The 18,064-nt window shown below is 35.1% G+C and overlaps 1 protein-coding gene across 1 annotated transcript in view; it reads right to left on the bottom strand.

The window, feature by feature from the left end:
* Positions 1–18,064, bottom strand: part of LOC754267 (kynureninase) — a 44,079-nt gene that overhangs the window by 4,904 nt on the left and 21,111 nt on the right. Inside the window, exons 4-11 of the mRNA XM_030973716.1 lie at positions 12,258–12,340; positions 11,256–11,317; positions 9,584–9,655; positions 8,583–8,657; positions 7,281–7,427; positions 5,169–5,267; positions 4,298–4,371; positions 3,237–3,289 (exon numbers count right to left, since the gene is read on the bottom strand). Of these exons, the coding sequence (XP_030829576.1) occupies positions 3,237–3,289; positions 4,298–4,371; positions 5,169–5,267; positions 7,281–7,427; positions 8,583–8,657; positions 9,584–9,655; positions 11,256–11,317; positions 12,258–12,340 (665 nt within the window). The remainder of the gene's footprint in view (positions 1–3,236; positions 3,290–4,297; positions 4,372–5,168; positions 5,268–7,280; positions 7,428–8,582; positions 8,658–9,583; positions 9,656–11,255; positions 11,318–12,257; positions 12,341–18,064) is intronic.

Here is an 18,064-nt window from a genome sequence, read left to right on the forward strand (position 1 = left end):
ACCTTAACTTAGTGACCTGAAATTCTACTCACATGATTGGGGAGACTTGATAACCCTATAGTCCAAGTTTCATTGACTAAGAACTTATACTTTCAAAATTATATCAAAAATTCAAAAACTTAACCTTAGGTTAAGTTTTCGATGATGATGCTACAACATAGTCCAAGTCTGTTGACCTGAAATGACCTTTGACCTTGACTTTGTGATCTGAAATTCTACTCACATGATTGGGGATACTTGATTACCCTATAGTCAAAGTTTCATTGACTAAGAACTTATACTTTAAAAATTATACCAAAAATTCAAAAACTTAACCTTAGGTTAAGTTTTTGATGTTGACGCCGTCGCCGCCGCCGTCACCGGAAAAGCGGCGCCTATGTCTCGCTTTTTGCTACGCAGGCGAGACAAAAAGGGCCCATTGTACATCAATTTTGACATGCCTGAACAGCGGTACATGTATTTTTTGGGAGGGGGGTGGGCTCACAATGGATCCGCAAGGGGGGATATTTTCAACATGACTTTGAAAACAAGATCATCCCGGCTTAAAATATAGGGTCAATAAGTAAATACAAAAGGTCACATGTGCATACATTGCATATGTAAGAAGTGCAATAGGTGCTGTGCTGAATCAGAAGTAAAGAGCAAGAAGGATTTTGCACCTACACGTAATGATATTCAACTTTAAAGACCCTATCCGATGAAAATACAACTTCATATCAATGGACAGCTGAATGAACGTGAAAAATACAAATATAAAGGAATATCAATTTTCTCCTTTCAGTATTGCACAAAAGCAAGTTAAATCTTTATTTTCTGCACCCCTGCTAATGATGGGTAGACAGGGGTCACATTTGCCGCAGTTAGGGTGATGACATTACATGTGCACCCAATCGTCTTGCCTACATGTATATAGCTGAGGCAATCAGCCATGCTCAGTTAAAGGTAAAGACCAGTATTGGAAACGCCCCAATTTCAAAAAATGAAATGGAAGCTCTCATTACCAATCATGTGAAAGAATATTTTTTGACTAATACATGATGATAAAAAAATTGCCGGGAAACCGCCTACTAATTCATATATTTGGTAAATTTGTTTCTCTCATGGTCTGTGAGAGATATAGGGTAGTCCCATATACATCTTTCTGTGTATAGTGCTTGTAGCTTTACGAAGAATGGGCCAAATTTCTTATCATTTTGATGATTCCAGAACCTTGCAGATGCTAGATGCTAGATGATCAACCTTTTCTGATCAATTCCACGTTTCTTTCACAATGCAATCGCATGACCATAACTGGTCTTTACCTTTAATGCAAAGTCATTATGATTATGCGTACTCAGCATAAGATGATGTCATCAAGTCAATAGCTAGTTTTTAGGTCCACAACTTCCCATTTTCATAGGTTTAGATTTCAAATGTTCAGAAAGTTGTTACTCATTTCCCCCTAAAGACACCCCTTCAGCAATCAACACCCCTCCTCGATGACAATTACCCCCCGAAAAAAATCAAAGCCAACATATTATCAGGGTGGATGAATTAATGAACAAAGGGTTAGTTTTCCAGGGGGTAATTTTCCGGGGAGTGATTGTCCAGGTTGAAAATGGATATTATTGTAATCTATGGCTTATAAGTTTTCTGTTGGTATAGTCCTTCCTTTTTCACTTCCAACATGGTCTTTAAATTTGAACAAAACCTTTGACTACATTAATGACCGAACTTTTAACCACAGTGACATAAGAAAAGCAAGCAACATTTATTATACTATATAAAAATAAAACCATTTTTTATTTCTAACAAATTGCACAAAATGTACACAGTTACATCAAAGACAATGCATACAATGGAGATACACAGAAAAATTATATTGCACGCTAATGATTTTCAGACAATCACAGTACACAAAAACACTAAACGTAATAATTCTTGTATGTCTAGTGATAACAATTCAGCCAATAAGATAGGTGCTTACAAATACCGTAATTAACGTTGTATAAACCGCCCTCGTGTATTAACCGCACCCCTCTTTTTCGTCCTTAAAAAAAAAAAAAAAAATTGGCCGAGATTTTTTTTGTGTGTGTGTAAGATCATTGATGTAAATTAAAAAACAGTAGGGGACCTAGGAAAGAACCTTGTGGTACACCATGCAATAGAAGAAAAATTGGAGGAATTATTATTATGAACTACATATTGAGATCTATCAGAAAGATTACTTTCAAACCAAGATGACAGACAAATTTGAATGTTGTTCTAGTTTCCGAGTGGTGAGTCAACACACCGATTACCGAGCTGGGAGACATTGCCAGGCATAGTGCCAGGTGGAGGGGCATAAATAAAAAATAAATAAATAAAAAAATCGGTGTACCGTGTATACGCCGCACCCCCCGACTTTGAATTTTTTTCGGCGGCAAAAAGGTGCGGTTAATACACCGTTAATTACGGTACTCCATTTTATGTAAGTGGTGCTTGCACGCTAACCAATCAAGACTGTGTACACAACTATACTCATATAGCATTGTGTTGTAAAAAATGGGAACTCCCTATATTTATACAAACATGCACACGCACAGTTTGACTCTTTGACTTTTTAAACGTTTTTACAACATAAAAACGTTTATATTTACTGGATGGTAAGACATGGCAGTATCCTGGCCCTGTCCCTATGTAAGGCGGGCATGACGGATTGCACACTTTAAATGGAGAGCTATTCGCTTTAATAAGGTAAAAATAAAAAATAAATAAAAAAGGAAATCAGAAAGGACAAAGACAAGTATCAAATTGAAATTTCAAGAATTGTAACAGTGTGATCATCCCCAGTAACTTGATTTAGTATGTTACTTGCTTACTTATGTAACAGCTTCATTTCCTCTAGAGCACCGTTTTCCATATGGACAAAAATACTTCAAATACTTTGTGTCTGTGTGTACCGTACTTCACATGCATCAATGTCAATGAATGCAATTCCAAACACATGCATGTATATATATATGCACAATGTGTATGCATCATGAGTTGAAAATGCAAGTAACTCCATGATATTAAACATCTACACAAACTCCAGAAATTCTAAATTACCACTAGCTGTTGTGATGGAGGGAAAATGCATACATGTAGATGAAACGATAGATTAATAATAAAGCCTCTGTTTTGTCTATAATTTATTCACACACGTACATGTACTATATCTCATTCATATCCCATGCTTTCGAAGTAAATGTTCAAAAGCTCAATTCTATACTCACCATTGTTCATTTGAAACCTGCTCTTAAATTTGTGGCCCCACCATCCAACCAATCTGAAAGAAAGATATCCAGCAGAAAATTGAATATAAGTGTGTCTCCGATTACATTCAAATAAGAACTACAACAACAAATAATATTGATAATAATAAAACTACTTATAATGATAGTAGTAATAATAATTATAATGATGATTATAATAATGATTATCAATATTATTTAAAGATAATAATAACAAAAACAACAATAAAAATATATCCACAACAATAATAATAATGATAATAGTACAAAATTAAAATAGCCTATTATACTCAAGAAGTCTGTATATAATGTGTACCTATCTCTGCAAGTGCCTTTTACCACTACACATAATATATTACTGTCACTCTTTAAGAATGTATTTGGGGGAAATAAATGAGACTTTCATGATTTTAACAGTTTACCCGCTTTGATTAACTAATGGGACAAGCAGTGGACTGCCAAGGTAGACGTTTGTGTCTCAAACGGTATATCATATGAATCCTATATTCCACACAATGTACGAGTCTAGGGTTTCAATGCATAGCCGATAATGGGTCAAAGTGTACCAATCACCTAAAACTATAATAATGATTGGTACACAGAATAGGGCTTCCTAGCTTTCTGGCCAAACATGTACCTTCCATCCACATAATGAGCTGAAACCATACAAGAACATGTCCATTTTTCATAACTAAACTATTATGTGACTGACACAGCTGTCCCCTTTTCCTAGATGTCAAAAACAACATCATTTATTTGTTATTTTCTTCAAAAACAGGCATCCAAGATAAGGATGGTTGGAATAATATTTTAAAACCCCAAACAGCTGAAAACAATGCAATAGTTTGTCTTTAAAAAAAATCAGTTTAAATATGCGCCCCTACATTTTATTTTATTTTTTTTTAAACCTCAGTTTCATTATGTTCCCTTATGCTACCTTACCACTATGCACAGAAAGAGATGCGACAAAATTGGCACCAATGGTCAAATTTGACTAACAGCCATTTATAATACCAAACAAAGAAGAAGAAGAAGACACATACTTGGGTTCCATGGACTGAGCCAGTTTAGAATGAAGAAAAGCACCGCCATGACTTCCAGCGCCAGAATTCAGATACTGAAACAGAGAGATATTCAACAAGTACAATCCTTTAAAACTACAACATAGGTATAATCAGCTCATCAATTCTCTTCACATAATAACTATATTAAAGGGAAAATCCAACCTTCATAGCAACCTACTCTAGAGGAAAGCAGAAAAATCAAAAAAGTAGAATGGTGTAAGTTTGAATGCAATTGTACAAAAAGTTGTATTCACTATACGTGTGGGCTCTTCAAATTGGCTAAATCAGTAATGTCTCAACTTTCCAGTTTTTTCCTACACACAAAATTACTAAATTCCATTTTTTTTCCAGTAATGTATGACTATGATAATATGATATCCATAACATATTTGAAGTAGTACCCCTGGGATAGGGCACTTGGGAGAAAAGGAGAAATTAGTTATTTTATTCTGGTCAGTTCTGTAGTTCTTTTGTTCCTTTTCTTTTGCCATAAAAAGGTGTAAGTAATTGTTTGGTAACTTCGCAAAAAATGCTGACAAAGTAGCAAAGCTTTACAATCATCTAGGCATTGTTTCAATGGGAAACCGCCATAAGAACACGTTCGGCGACAACACGTGTTGAATTAAAAACATGTGTTTCAAAGGGCTGCTGGCAAACTAGTACTTACGACTGTTCTGGCAATGTAGCAGAGCTATACAATCATCTGGGCATCGCTTCACGAAACTGTCATAAGAACAAGTTCACCGACATTACACACGTTTCAAAGGGGCTGTCAGCGAACTTGTACCTATGACGGTTTTGTGAAACGTTGCCCAGGATGGAGTCTGCTGAAGAGCAAAGAGTGACTTACCTTGTACGTACAAAAGACTGCAAAGTCTACCTCCCAGTCATGAAGATGGAGCTCGACATTACCTACTGCATGAGCTAGATCAAAGCCGACATAACAACCCTGTGTAAACAGAGAAAAATGAAATAAAAATACACATCAGCGTGGGCATTAGTGAGGATTGTTCACACAAGTTGTACCTTTGGGATAATCTAGACATCCAAAAGCAATTGCAAAACGGGTTTGGACTCTTTTTAAGGTACCGAGGATGGATCATGATACAGCCCAAACACAAGATGTGTTTTATTTCTTTTATTAAATGGTAATGAAGATCTTTGTCACTTGATGAATTATCCTGATGTCATATTTCATTGCTGTAGAATCAATTTACACAGTTTGACCTAGACGATTAACCCGCTGGTCATAAAAAATGCTAATGATCGGTCATCAGAAAGTGATAATGACCAGTTACGCCATAGGCAAAAGGAAAACCCACAGAAAATCAACTGAGAAACAACTTACAAAGTTTGATCTACACGACTGACTGACTGGTCGTAAAAGAATGCTAATGACCAGTCGTTAAAAAGTGCTAATGACCAGTTTTTACATGTTGTTAGGCAAAAGGAAATCCCACAGAGACATGTATTAAAGAGAACCTTAATGCAAGAGATGTACAAAGAGAGGTCCATAAAATAATATGAGGAACAGAGAAGGTAAGAAAAAGAGAAAAAATAAAAAATAAAGAGGAAGATACAAGTAAAAAATAAGCAACAACAACAACAGCAAAAGTAGGGGGGGGGACAGAGATGGGTGAGGAAGAGCAAATACAATCCTTTTTGTAATATTTAAAATGTGTGAGGGTAATAAGACCTTTCGTCTGAATCTCTTTGGTTCATTGAAAATGCAAAATGTGGATTCCAACAGACAATCTTATAAAATATTCCACCCATTTTTAAATCCTATCCCATAATTGCAAAAAGTCAATATGAAATAGTTCTATGGGAACGAGTGAAAAGATTTTTCTCATCCCTACAAGATTCTCATCTGTTTTGAGATCCAAGCAGATATTATTACCTCCAGGCAGACAGTACCCGGTATGCATAATATTTAAGGATTAAAAAAAAAAAGAGAGATTACTTGCACCTGTTTTTCTCATACCCTGGATTGATTAAGGGTGCGTTCCAGCAATTTTTTAAAGCTAGAATCACAAACATGAATCACAAATCAAAACACTGTTAAAAAAAAAGGTTTATGCGGGAGAGCGTTCAAGCAATTTTTCATCTACGCTGATTCTCGCTCATTTCAAGCCCAAGCGATTTTTAGCGACCGTGATTTTGCAGAATCACGATACAAAACGCATCTTTTTCAGCGTTTTATGTTTGCGTTTTTAAACACTTTTATTTTTACAACCGACAAAAAAAAAATCACTTGAACGCACCTGTGTTTTAAGCTAAACGTCTTTGAAAACCGCGTTTCTAGGGTGAAAAAGTGTCGCTTGAATGCACCCTTAGATTTGCAAATATTTCCAGTTTGAAAGAGATGCCATATCTTTTTTTGAAGATGACATCAATAAAAAACAAGGCCTTACTTGTGTCGAACGTGATTTCAATTTATTGGCGAGGGAATTCTAGGTACGTGGGTCCTTTGTATTGGCTTTGTATTCACACGTAGAAGATAAAGAAGCAGCATACCAGGGGAGCGTTCCACAAAGATTAAAATCAACTTAAGTTGGACTTGAACGATGGCAGGCCGTTCATGCCACTGTTTGCTCTCACCATTTACTGGCATTTGTCTCTTAAGGGACGTACAAATCTCTCACAAATCTACATTTTTTGATAATTCATTATTGAAGGAAAGAAATATTATCTGAAAATTATAATTTCTAATTTAATATCTAGTTCAAGAATTTGTAATGGCATAAAAAGCCTACCTCAGTATAAATCCAAGTCTTGAATATGACTTAAGTTTACAAAGTAAGCAAATTTCTTTCTATGACAATAAACTATCAAAAAATTTAATTCTGTAGATTTCTGACATCCCTTGAGAGACCAATGGTGAGAACAACCCGGGGCATGAATGGCCTGCCATAGTTCCAGTCCTACTTTATAATAAACCAATCTTAGTCGATTCACTCACCTTTGTATGTCCAGCTTTAGTGATGACCGGCATGTTGAAGAGCTGACCAGTATAATACTGCAGGGCGCCGAGCAAGATGACCGCTATACTATCCCCTTCCTTCTCAATCATACTCAACACGTCCTCAGTTCTTAAATCATACTCTCCCTAAGATACAAAAATAAATAAATAATAGTAGTTTAATAGTGCTTGTACATTGCCCAAATCTTTCATACTTGAAACTCGTAGAGATGCTCATATATTTTGAACTAGCTTCAGAATTACTGCTATTATGGCAATTTATAGCATTTTACAGAATGACTTCCTGCCAGGTATCTATTTTACCTCACCTAGATCGAGAGTGGCAAATGTAGATGCATGTCTTGGCATAGACCGAATTTTCCGTCTCTTTCGTTCGTTAGCCTCTTATTGGGGTAGGGTCGGCTCTCTCTTTAGAGACGGAAACCGCCTATACACATTCCCTTGATAACGCCACGGCCATTTCAGGTCGTATTGTTATGCCCCCAAAATCCCCCAAAATGTCATTTTACCTCGTACATATCCAATTGTAAATTAGGCCTAGGCTATAATACATTGGTTCCACTTACTAACTTGACTGAAATAATCCGTTTAATGGTACCTTTTAAGGAAATTATGGGTCAAAATCGACATCCATGTTAAAAATCTTGCAAGCCGTGTTAAACTCTCGCTGCGCATGGAGTCATCTAAATTAATCTCATCCCTTCTAGTCTACGCCGAAGGCAAAATGATAATGAAGGAAAAACTGTGATAACGCCATTACGAACGTGTAGATGAGCTCACAGAAATACCTAACATTTTATAGATCTAGATATTTTGCTGTCTCCATCAGCTCAAGATTGCCAAATAGCCCACTTTTTCTGATTAGGGAAATAATCCAGAAGTTACAAATCGCGTCTTCATCAGCTTGAGAATTGACCTTGAAACTTGAAACTCGAGCTCAAGATATTTTGCTCAGCGTTAGCGCATAGTGCGAGTCTTCGGGTTGGTCAAAATAGCGGGATATTTTGCAAACTAGCCCAAGAAATCTTGGGATGATTATCTCGACCAAATATCCCACTAATTACAACTTCGGGCTGATGAAAACGCAAATTAACTGGATAATTTGCGATCGGGACAGTTCAAATAGCGGGATATTTGGCAATCTCGAGCTGATGAAGACAGGCCTAAAGACAAAAAACATCTGAGACCACATTTGGAACAACAGTCGGAAGTATACAGTTTCAAAGAGGGTAGTTGATGCTCTTCATTCAATTCAATTTCTAAAGCTATACCAACACTTACTTTTCTTGGTTCCACGCAAATAAGACTCGTTGCTGGATCATACCCGTTGAGACGTATGTGAGACTCCACCGCATACTGGGTTGGCAAAAAAAACAACACAAAATGCTCCAATTTCAGAAGATTTGTGCCAGTGGATTTCTCTTTTCTCATCTTGTTTAAGAATCATGAATAAATTACTCCATGTCATTAAAGGGATCCGGTAACTTTGTCTCAGATTCTGAAACAAAATTCTGGATTTAGCTCATGCTGCAAATATAATTATAAACCTTTAGGTCAGTCAGAAACCCCATGACTTTTACAAGCCGATCGCCGGTCTGATTATCAAGATATTTATGATTGGAACTACAAATTTTGAAAACCGTTCGCCTGACGGTTTTCATAACACTACAGTCTATTGGGGAAAACGAGTATAGTAAAACCGTTCACTCAAAGATTTTTACTTTTTTGAGGCACTTCTTGATCATTTTGAAGCGCCAATTTTTTTAGGGCTTCAATATTACACCATATCACAGACACTGATAACACGTAGGGCCGTGTATCTCAGATTTAACATTGTTATACGATCCCTTTAAATGGCTTTTCTTCATACCATCCCTCCTTTTTACTCTGAGGCCGGTAATCATAAAAACTGACTAACTTTAGGCCGGGTCAAAGTATAAAAGCAGAACTTCAGTCCACTATGGCAAAAAATCATCCAACGACGATGGAAAATGCTATATAACCCAACCACAACAACTGATTTGCATTTTGTATGGACTATTGAATATCATATGTCAACCTCCTCATCCCTTTAAAAAAAAAGCCTTGTTATAGTGTAAATAAGAAATCAGTCACTAGAATTCTTTTTACTCTTTTGTATTTTTCTTCATGGTTTTAGTCTGTGGTTGTATGGCGCATTTCAGTATTTTGGTAAAGATAAGAACTGAATTGAGTTGATTTTTAATATTCAATAAGTAAGATTCTGCTCAGTAATTGTTTAACAATCCCAAACAGTAACTTACATGATCACTTGGAAAGGCTTTTGATTCAATGAGAATTTTATGTCTTTTCTTCGTGGGCTGATAAAATGACATCTGCAAGATAATTAAACAAAGAACAAACAAATGAACAAAGCATCAAAAGGTAGAAAATGAACAAAGCATCAAAAGGTATAAATTGAACTGTTCTTATAAGATGTACTGTACAATGGCCGTTTGCCTGCAAAACTAAGAACTAGACTAGATGTCTTTACACAGCATTCAGCCTTGCAAAAACATATAAACTTAATTTGAAGGTGACAAGTCTGTGAATGCTTCTGATGCTGAATTTTACTTTGATCTGAACTGACATAAAAAATGCATGTTAATTATGTACCTAGTATAAGCCTACAGTTGAATTGTGAAAGATAAGCAAAAAACAGATCAATCGTTTTCTGTTATCTTTACATGATCATGCAAGGTTTTTCTAGCAAGAGGGGGCTATATTGATGCAACGAATACTACACAAAAAGTGTTCATAGCTATACAGTGTGAGTCAAAAAACGTTTACACCTAGAAAATTGCTCATTATTTTAAAAATCATCTATGAACAGTAAATTATTGTATACCTTATGAAAGAGTCTTTTATCCCGAATCATTTAATATAATTTTATGTGGTATGTGGTCACGCTTGGATGAACAGGAGGCATTGTTTGCAAAAGTGCAAAAAATTGACTTGCGCCAAAGTTGCTTATGTGATATTTGAATAAAACATTTGGGATTTGGGTATTAATTCAGTCTTTGCAGATCCAAATAACATTCCTAACAAATATAGATCATGCCACACATATCAAATATCGAATACAAAATATCAACGAACATTTGTGAGTGCGTGTGTATGTGTATGTGTGTGACTTTGCTTCTGCAAAAAGCATATGCAATGCATTTCATTTGATAAATTCAATTCATTCTCTCACTCTGCTAATCCCAACATAATACTGTAGGCATCACTTTGGCGCAAGTCGATTTTTGCACTCTCGCAAACAATGCCTCCTGTTCATTCAAGCGGAAACAAAGACCACACAAAAATGATACCAAATGATTTAGGATAAAACACTCTTTAATAGGATGTATAATAATTTACTATTCATGGATGATTTTTAAAATAATTGGCAATTTTCTAGGTGTAAACTTTTTTTTGACTCACACGGTATACACGTATGAGTTTCAGTAACAGAACCATTTATCAATTTCTACTCCTTTTCTAAATTATTCTATGTGGGCACAAAGGGGAATTATACATTTCATTTGAATTTAATGGAATCTTGTTTTTGGTGCCACAAAAAATTTGTACCTCCAACTCACAGAGAAGATCACAACCTTTCAATAACATCGCTGACTGGATTGTTTGTAATTCAGATGAAAGGATTTCTTTAAAACTAAAGCAGAGGATACACTGATTCTCTGACTAATAAACTCTGTTACCTTCAGTCTTATCATAGATTAGTACACCCCCACGTGAACAAAGTTGTATTCATTTCTTGTTATTTATTCATTTAACAAAAATTGCCATTCAATGGGGGGGGGGGGCATGTACCCCTCTTACCCCTGTAGCTCTGCCATTGCTTACACCTACTAATACTGAAAATATTCATGAAATCACTGATAAACATAGGCGCATTCTTAACAAGCGTTACAAGGGTTAAACATTACTCACCAATAATAGATGTAAGTTGACAGTAAGACCATTCATGATTGCTAATTCATCTTCCTTACAACCTAAAAGAGAGAAACAATTCACTCACTAGTACCAAAATAATTTTCATTAATTCATTAATTTAGTAGCTGCAGGATTGACGAGGCAATCCAACATTTGTCATGAGTTTATTCATATAAGCACACAATCAAGGAAATTAAAACATTGAACGTTTTAAATAAATCAGACTAATTGAAAAAGTTCTGAATGTTTGAAAAATGAAATCATTACATCTGTGCAAATCTCAAATTGGCGATTTAATCAGTGGATTGTGATATCTATGTGACAGCACGGACGACTATGCTGTTTGTCGTATACAAAAATATAATTTACTTCTGTTTCTTCTCTAAGTGCCTTCTCCCTTGAAGAGTGGAAGTACCACTCAAATTTATGGATAACATATTATTACAGGTCCTCTACAAATGAAAACATACTCCTGAAACATAAGTTTTGAAAAAATTGACATTGAATAATTTGAGTGTCGGAACATATGGAAGGGTTGTTTGCCACGACATCAAAGTGAATTTACAGATTCCACCAACTTGAAATTATTCCCTATGTATATGTACACCTATATTCTGTATTGATTAGAACTTTAAAACTGCATAAATTTCTTATTATTTGTCAGATTTCTTTCAAATATTGAAGATGATAATGATGATGTATACATGTAGTTGAAAGCAATTGTGATTATTATATTAACAAGATGATGATTATGAAGTTGAAATTGATGATGGTGAATTGGTGATGAAGAAGAAGAAGAAGATTACAAGGTTGATGATTAAAAGGATGATGAAGATATTTTATGATGATGATAATAACAATGATAATCATGATGATAATGACAAAGATAATCATGATGATAATGAAGATGATGTTGATAACGATTATTATAATGGCTCAACGGACAAGTGCTGAAGAAAAAAAATCTCAATGTACCTGAAGCTAAAAGACTGATCTTACCTATAATATTAGACATGTCAGCAGCAAGAACTTCATCACAGAAAGCCCAAGGTATCTGACCGGTGAAATGACCATGCACTCCCCTGAAACAACATAACAACAATATTAACAACAAAAATAATAAGGAAAATCATTTTTTCTTTTTAAACAAACAAGTTTATATAAGCCCAGGGCCCCATTTCACAAAACTTGTCATCAGTGACAAATGACAGTTTTTGTTATAGGCTACTGAAATCCTTGCTTCCGATTGATTATCAGCAGATTTGTCACTGATTTTTTTGTCATTTGTCATTGAAAAAAAGGCTTTGTGAAACAGGTCCCCAGATATCTAATCAGTGAAATGTTTATATTTCAATTTCAATCTCAATTTCATATCTGTTTCCAAAATATCATTACAAATCGATTACCGGTATAATAAATTAAGGACTACATGTACATATTGGAAACAGAGGGGTCCACTAAACAGCAATGCTTGTACAATTGTGGAACCCTCAAAATATGGTAAGGAATAATGAGTAATTAAATTAACAAATTTGTAACTACAAAAAGGAAAACGGGACAAGAGAGTGCTTGACATGACAAAGATAGGAGTAGGAGAACACGTTCACAATACAAAAAGTAGACAATGCCCCCAAAAGAATTGAAAGATCGACAGTACAGAAAATAATACAAAAGGATGAGCTGCATGTGGGGTTGAAACAAAGGTGAGGAAGGAGATCTGCGCATTAGAAAGGAGATATGTATCCCTTTCATATCCCTTTTTGAATGGTGTAAAATTCCATCACATTTATAAACACATTTATAATTTGAGAAATAATAGCATTGCAATTATGTTCATTCTTTATGGGATGTTGTCTGCTTGGGCAGGATTGGTTCATAATGTGGCGTCATTAAAACATTGTTGTTTTTCTGGCGAATCTCTCACATATCCCAGATGCTATGGAGGTTGTTTTATTTGTATTTTTATAAACCACCCGATAAGTTGACCTACATGTAAAACTTGCAAGATGGCCATCTGTTAGCTTACCAGTTTCTAGTAATATGCTATTTGCCATATTTGTGATTTTCTATGGACCTGCACTTTAAACTGAACTTATTGCAATTCATCAAAATAAATGGTCCGTGAATGGAGATTTCTTTTGGATGTTTAATAAAAGAAATAACCTTGTCAAAACGACTCAGGGTAAGAATTATAATGGTCTCAAAGTATTTTAAGGATTAGGGCGAGTGCGAAACCAGGTTGATCTGTGAGAGAGGAAGTGAAACAGTGTATAGAATGAAGACAAAATATAGGTCATTATAGAACACGCAAAGTAATAGAGGCATCACAACTCTTTGTCGCCACGGAAAGCTGGGCCCAGACAATGTCAGGCAAGCCAAAACGTGTGATTGATCGCTTGCCAAGACGGCACTCAGCCATTCCATGCTATTAAACAAAAGGGCTCTATTAAAGCAAAAGCAGGTTATTTAAAATCGTTATCAAGGCATAACAAGAGAGTGTGACGCCATATACCCTACGAAACTGTACGGTTTTATCCATTACTACAAACAAGTTGAGTGGCTCTGAGTTGAAGGTCATTCTGCAAGTTATGTGCTCAAAGGTACTTTTCACCATTTACAACGGGAATTAATATAAATATTAAGATAATATTGTCCAATCAAAGTCGCACCTTCTGTATGTACTGCACGCCGATCCTATTCCTAGGATCTTTAAGAAATTGATCTGGATTGATGACACGCACAAAATCTTCCTTTAAAAACTACATTAATTTAAATGTTTAATAAATATTGATAGTGTCTGCCAGATAGTATAACAAATTAATAGCTTCTCTCTCTATTACAATTTAAGTGGGCACGGTTCACTTTTAACATGCTAAATGAAAAAGATGGTTTTTTTCTTCAACAGTTCAACCCTTTTTAAGCTTACATGTATTTTCTCAAAATGTTAGAATACAATTAATGCATAATATATGCACCTTTGTTAATCCGTTAGACATGATGGTATTTCCTTTATTGAAGATCAATTGTTAAATTTTCTATTTCCCTTTTAAACTAAGTTATCTCAAAAGATAAAAAGGTTTCAACAAATTTAATTGATTTTAAGGCACATTTTCATTTGTAGGGCAAAAGACCGATATTAAAATGTATACCATTACAAGTACACTACTCAAAACACCTTTTCTAGTTGTAATACAGCTTAATAGTGCATTTTATTAATCTTTCCCCAAAAAATAACATGAATAAAATAAAAAATACACAGAGAACATAACTACCAAAAGACTTTATCTTCACTGATTGGAAAATGTTATAACTAAAATCTAAATATATACATGTAAACCCTCAATTTTTTTTTAGAAGGGGCAATTATCATTTATTGGTCTAATATTAAAAAAAAAAAGGTAGACCCACAAGTGGTTCACAATAAACATACGTTTTGATTGTAGTATAAAATTCAGAACACAATGGAATTGTGTAGAAGAAATAGACCTGTACTTTCTACCAGTTATCTGCATTCTCAGGCAGACCCATTTATACACTATAATGCAATTAAAGCAAGTAAAGCAATTCTCGCTACCCTAAATAGGTACGAAAATCTCGAAATTCGCGAGACGAGGTAATTTTCACTCTCTCGGGTCGTCACTACAACTTCCGGTATAGAGTCCCATCCCGCTGGCGCTAGCGCCTGTGTTCGCTGTGCAGAGTTTTCACGCACCCTAAAATCGATGCCAATCAGTGTAATTTGTACAGATTATAATATGCAATGGAAAGCTTCGGGCAGAATTAGTGACTTTAGCACAAAAGGCCGTTAAACTCTACCGTGAAAGAGAGGGTTGTGATCACGAACGCCTGCACAGGAAGCTGTAATGTCGAAAAGCTATCCCATAATGCAATGCGCGTTTTCAGGATTTTCCCCGGATCTCGGCAGAATCGCTATTTGGGGTAGCGAGAATTAATAAGGAGTATGTGTACCATACAAAGGAGAAACACTCGATGTGCATCCCTGCATTGTAGTAATTCTTTACAATATACATGTATTTACACAAGAAAGCTTGTTCACATGAGGTATGAAGATTGAAGAAAGATGAAGACAGCAAAAGTGAAATCGAACATAATTTTGTTGCTACATGTACATGTACATGTAGGCTTAACAAAATCCTTTTTTTTTCTTTCTTGTTTTAACTTTGTAAATAGTGTAAATAGTTCACTACAAAACTTTAAGAATTTTATTTGTCATATATTATATATTTGAAAGGTGTTGTAATGATTCAAGCTCTATTTGCTTATGTTTCATCACCTTCGTGTGTTCATTCTTCAAACTGTATATTAGTTGTAACTTATCTTTGATAAAACATTGTTACAGTGTATATTCTTTTTCATGTGAAGTCAATTCAAATGGATTGTAAAATTGAAAATGATTTGTTATATTATATTCATTTTTCATGTGATGTTAACTTCAATGAATTGTGAAATTGTAAACATGCATAAATAAATAAATAAATTTAAAAAAATTAAAAAAGAACAAGCATCAATTGATGCCTTTCCAGCCTCCACTGACATAATTTTGATATAAATTACAAGTGTAAACAACTACACAATAGTCTGCATGTACAGTACATGTACATGTTATGAAAAGTATGTGTTACAAAACACCATCCACTTTAGAATTGGATGTCAATTGGAATGAAGACAATCAAGAGTTCAAGATGCATGCCCCGCATCCTTCGAGTGGTTGGTTGCTTAGCAACAGGCTAAGAATCAAAGCAGTGTTTCTCGCACACCGAGATGGCTAGATCTAATGCCTAGAGAATTGGCGAAGCAATAGAATTATAGAACGCTCTAAATAAATCAACTGAAATCTAATTTTGTAACCCCTCTACAAACCCAAGGCGCTGTGAGATTTCCAGAACAAAGCCTGGACATACAATTTTCCGCATGAAATGTCAACAAATAAATTGACAGCGGGTAGATTACTCAAATTCTACCTCAGTGAGAAAAACATGTTGATAAAAATAATACCCTTTATTTTCATATGATATACATTTCATAACTTATTTGCCGACAAAAAAGGGATGTAAGGAAAAGAAAAATCATATGTTTATAATTCAACATTTTAATGATTTTAGTAAAGTCATTATTTACATAATTTACAAAAATGGACATAAACACATTTGTCTGATCAAAATAAAGGAAAATGCAAACTAAAGCCTAGGCGATATGATTCCCTAGAATTTCAAAAATAATTGCAGAGAAAATAACCATGGCTTCTATTTTTAAAGAGTAAACTACCAGTATTATACGGTAATGACAAATGGAAAAAAAGATGTGTGCACATTAAAATACAAAATGGCGGCTCGCATGTTTTACCTCTTCTCTTAGACTCGTATTATTAATTTAAAAGTTATGAAAAGACACTTACATATAATATCAACAAACATGGTCTTCAACAACTCCAAATGACAAAATAAATCATAGCCATGCACTTTTTTGTGTGTATTTGATTGCCCGAAATTTGAAAATTTTCAGCTATTTTTTTTCTTCTTTTTTTCCTACCGATTATTTTCGATTATTTCTATTGATCAGGAATCAGGATTTATTATCCTATTTCACCTGATCAGCCTACAATCGACCCCCAACCAATCATCGGTTATAGGGTTAGTCACATCCTTGAGGTTTTGCTGTAAAAAGAACAATCCATGGATTCTAAACTTTTAAGAGGAGGCGCGATAGCTCAGTCGGTAGAGCAGTGGTCTCGAAATCCAGTGACCCGGGTTCGAAACCAAGTCGATGCGCTAGTGCCCTTTGGTAAGGCATTAATCCTTATTACCAGGTCCCTCGAGGAGGACCTAAAGCCGCCGGCTGTCTGATTGCTTACTTACAAGCATTTATGCTTTCTTAGCAGTCAGGTAAAATAACCACTATCAACCACCACCATCAACCACTTACTTGTACGGCACCGAAAAGTAGACTGATGTTCCTAACATATCCATGCAAATGATGCTTCAAAATATTTTCACTCATATGATTGCAGGATAAGATCTCTGGCAGTAATCACTTGGAGATCATTTACTAATACTTATTGAATTCCAACTTCATCACTGGACCCAGCACGAGACACGTATTCAAAATGTCAGCTACCGGGTACTTTTTTATAGGGTAAAGCACAACCAGACCGGATTATGGTATCAAAAGAGCGTGTCACATCTCGACAAATTGAGAATGATTAGGTAACAATAAATTCAGAATATTCTTTTGAATGATTAATGCTCATGAGTATTCAGGACAAGTTTCTCAGATCCAATACATTTCCTTAACAGACCAATTCTATGGTTGACAAATTATCGTTATTTGTCATATGTGACTAGCCCTTAGGCCTTAAACCTTAGAACCCTCAATATTTGATGAAATATACATGTAACCCTGACTAAATGTCAATAGAGTGAATCCTCTGCTAAGATTCACAAGGCCATAAACAAATAAACAGGTGATACCTATATAGTAGGATCATTACTCATACACAACAACTTAACATACACTTTGCCCCATTTTTGCAGTTTCATTTAAAGTGACTCAGTAACATTGTAGAAGGTTGATGAAAAAACTGTGTAATTTTTGTATGAAATGTTACTTTTCATATTCCTTCAACAGTACTTACCCTCTAACAGGCAAAAAAAATCTGAGCAAATTATCATGAAGGCGTCATTGTGCAACACCCTCTGACAGTGATTAACATTAAATTCTCCCAACCATTTTTGAATTTTCCCCATTGTTTTTCCTTGAAAATAAGACATAAGACAGGCTTTTAAAAA

Source organism: Strongylocentrotus purpuratus, unplaced genomic scaffold (genome assembly GCF_000002235.5).
Source record: "Strongylocentrotus purpuratus isolate Spur 01 unplaced genomic scaffold, Spur_5.0 spur5_scaffold_7, whole genome shotgun sequence".
Taxonomy (NCBI): domain Eukaryota; kingdom Metazoa; phylum Echinodermata; class Echinoidea; order Camarodonta; family Strongylocentrotidae; genus Strongylocentrotus; species Strongylocentrotus purpuratus.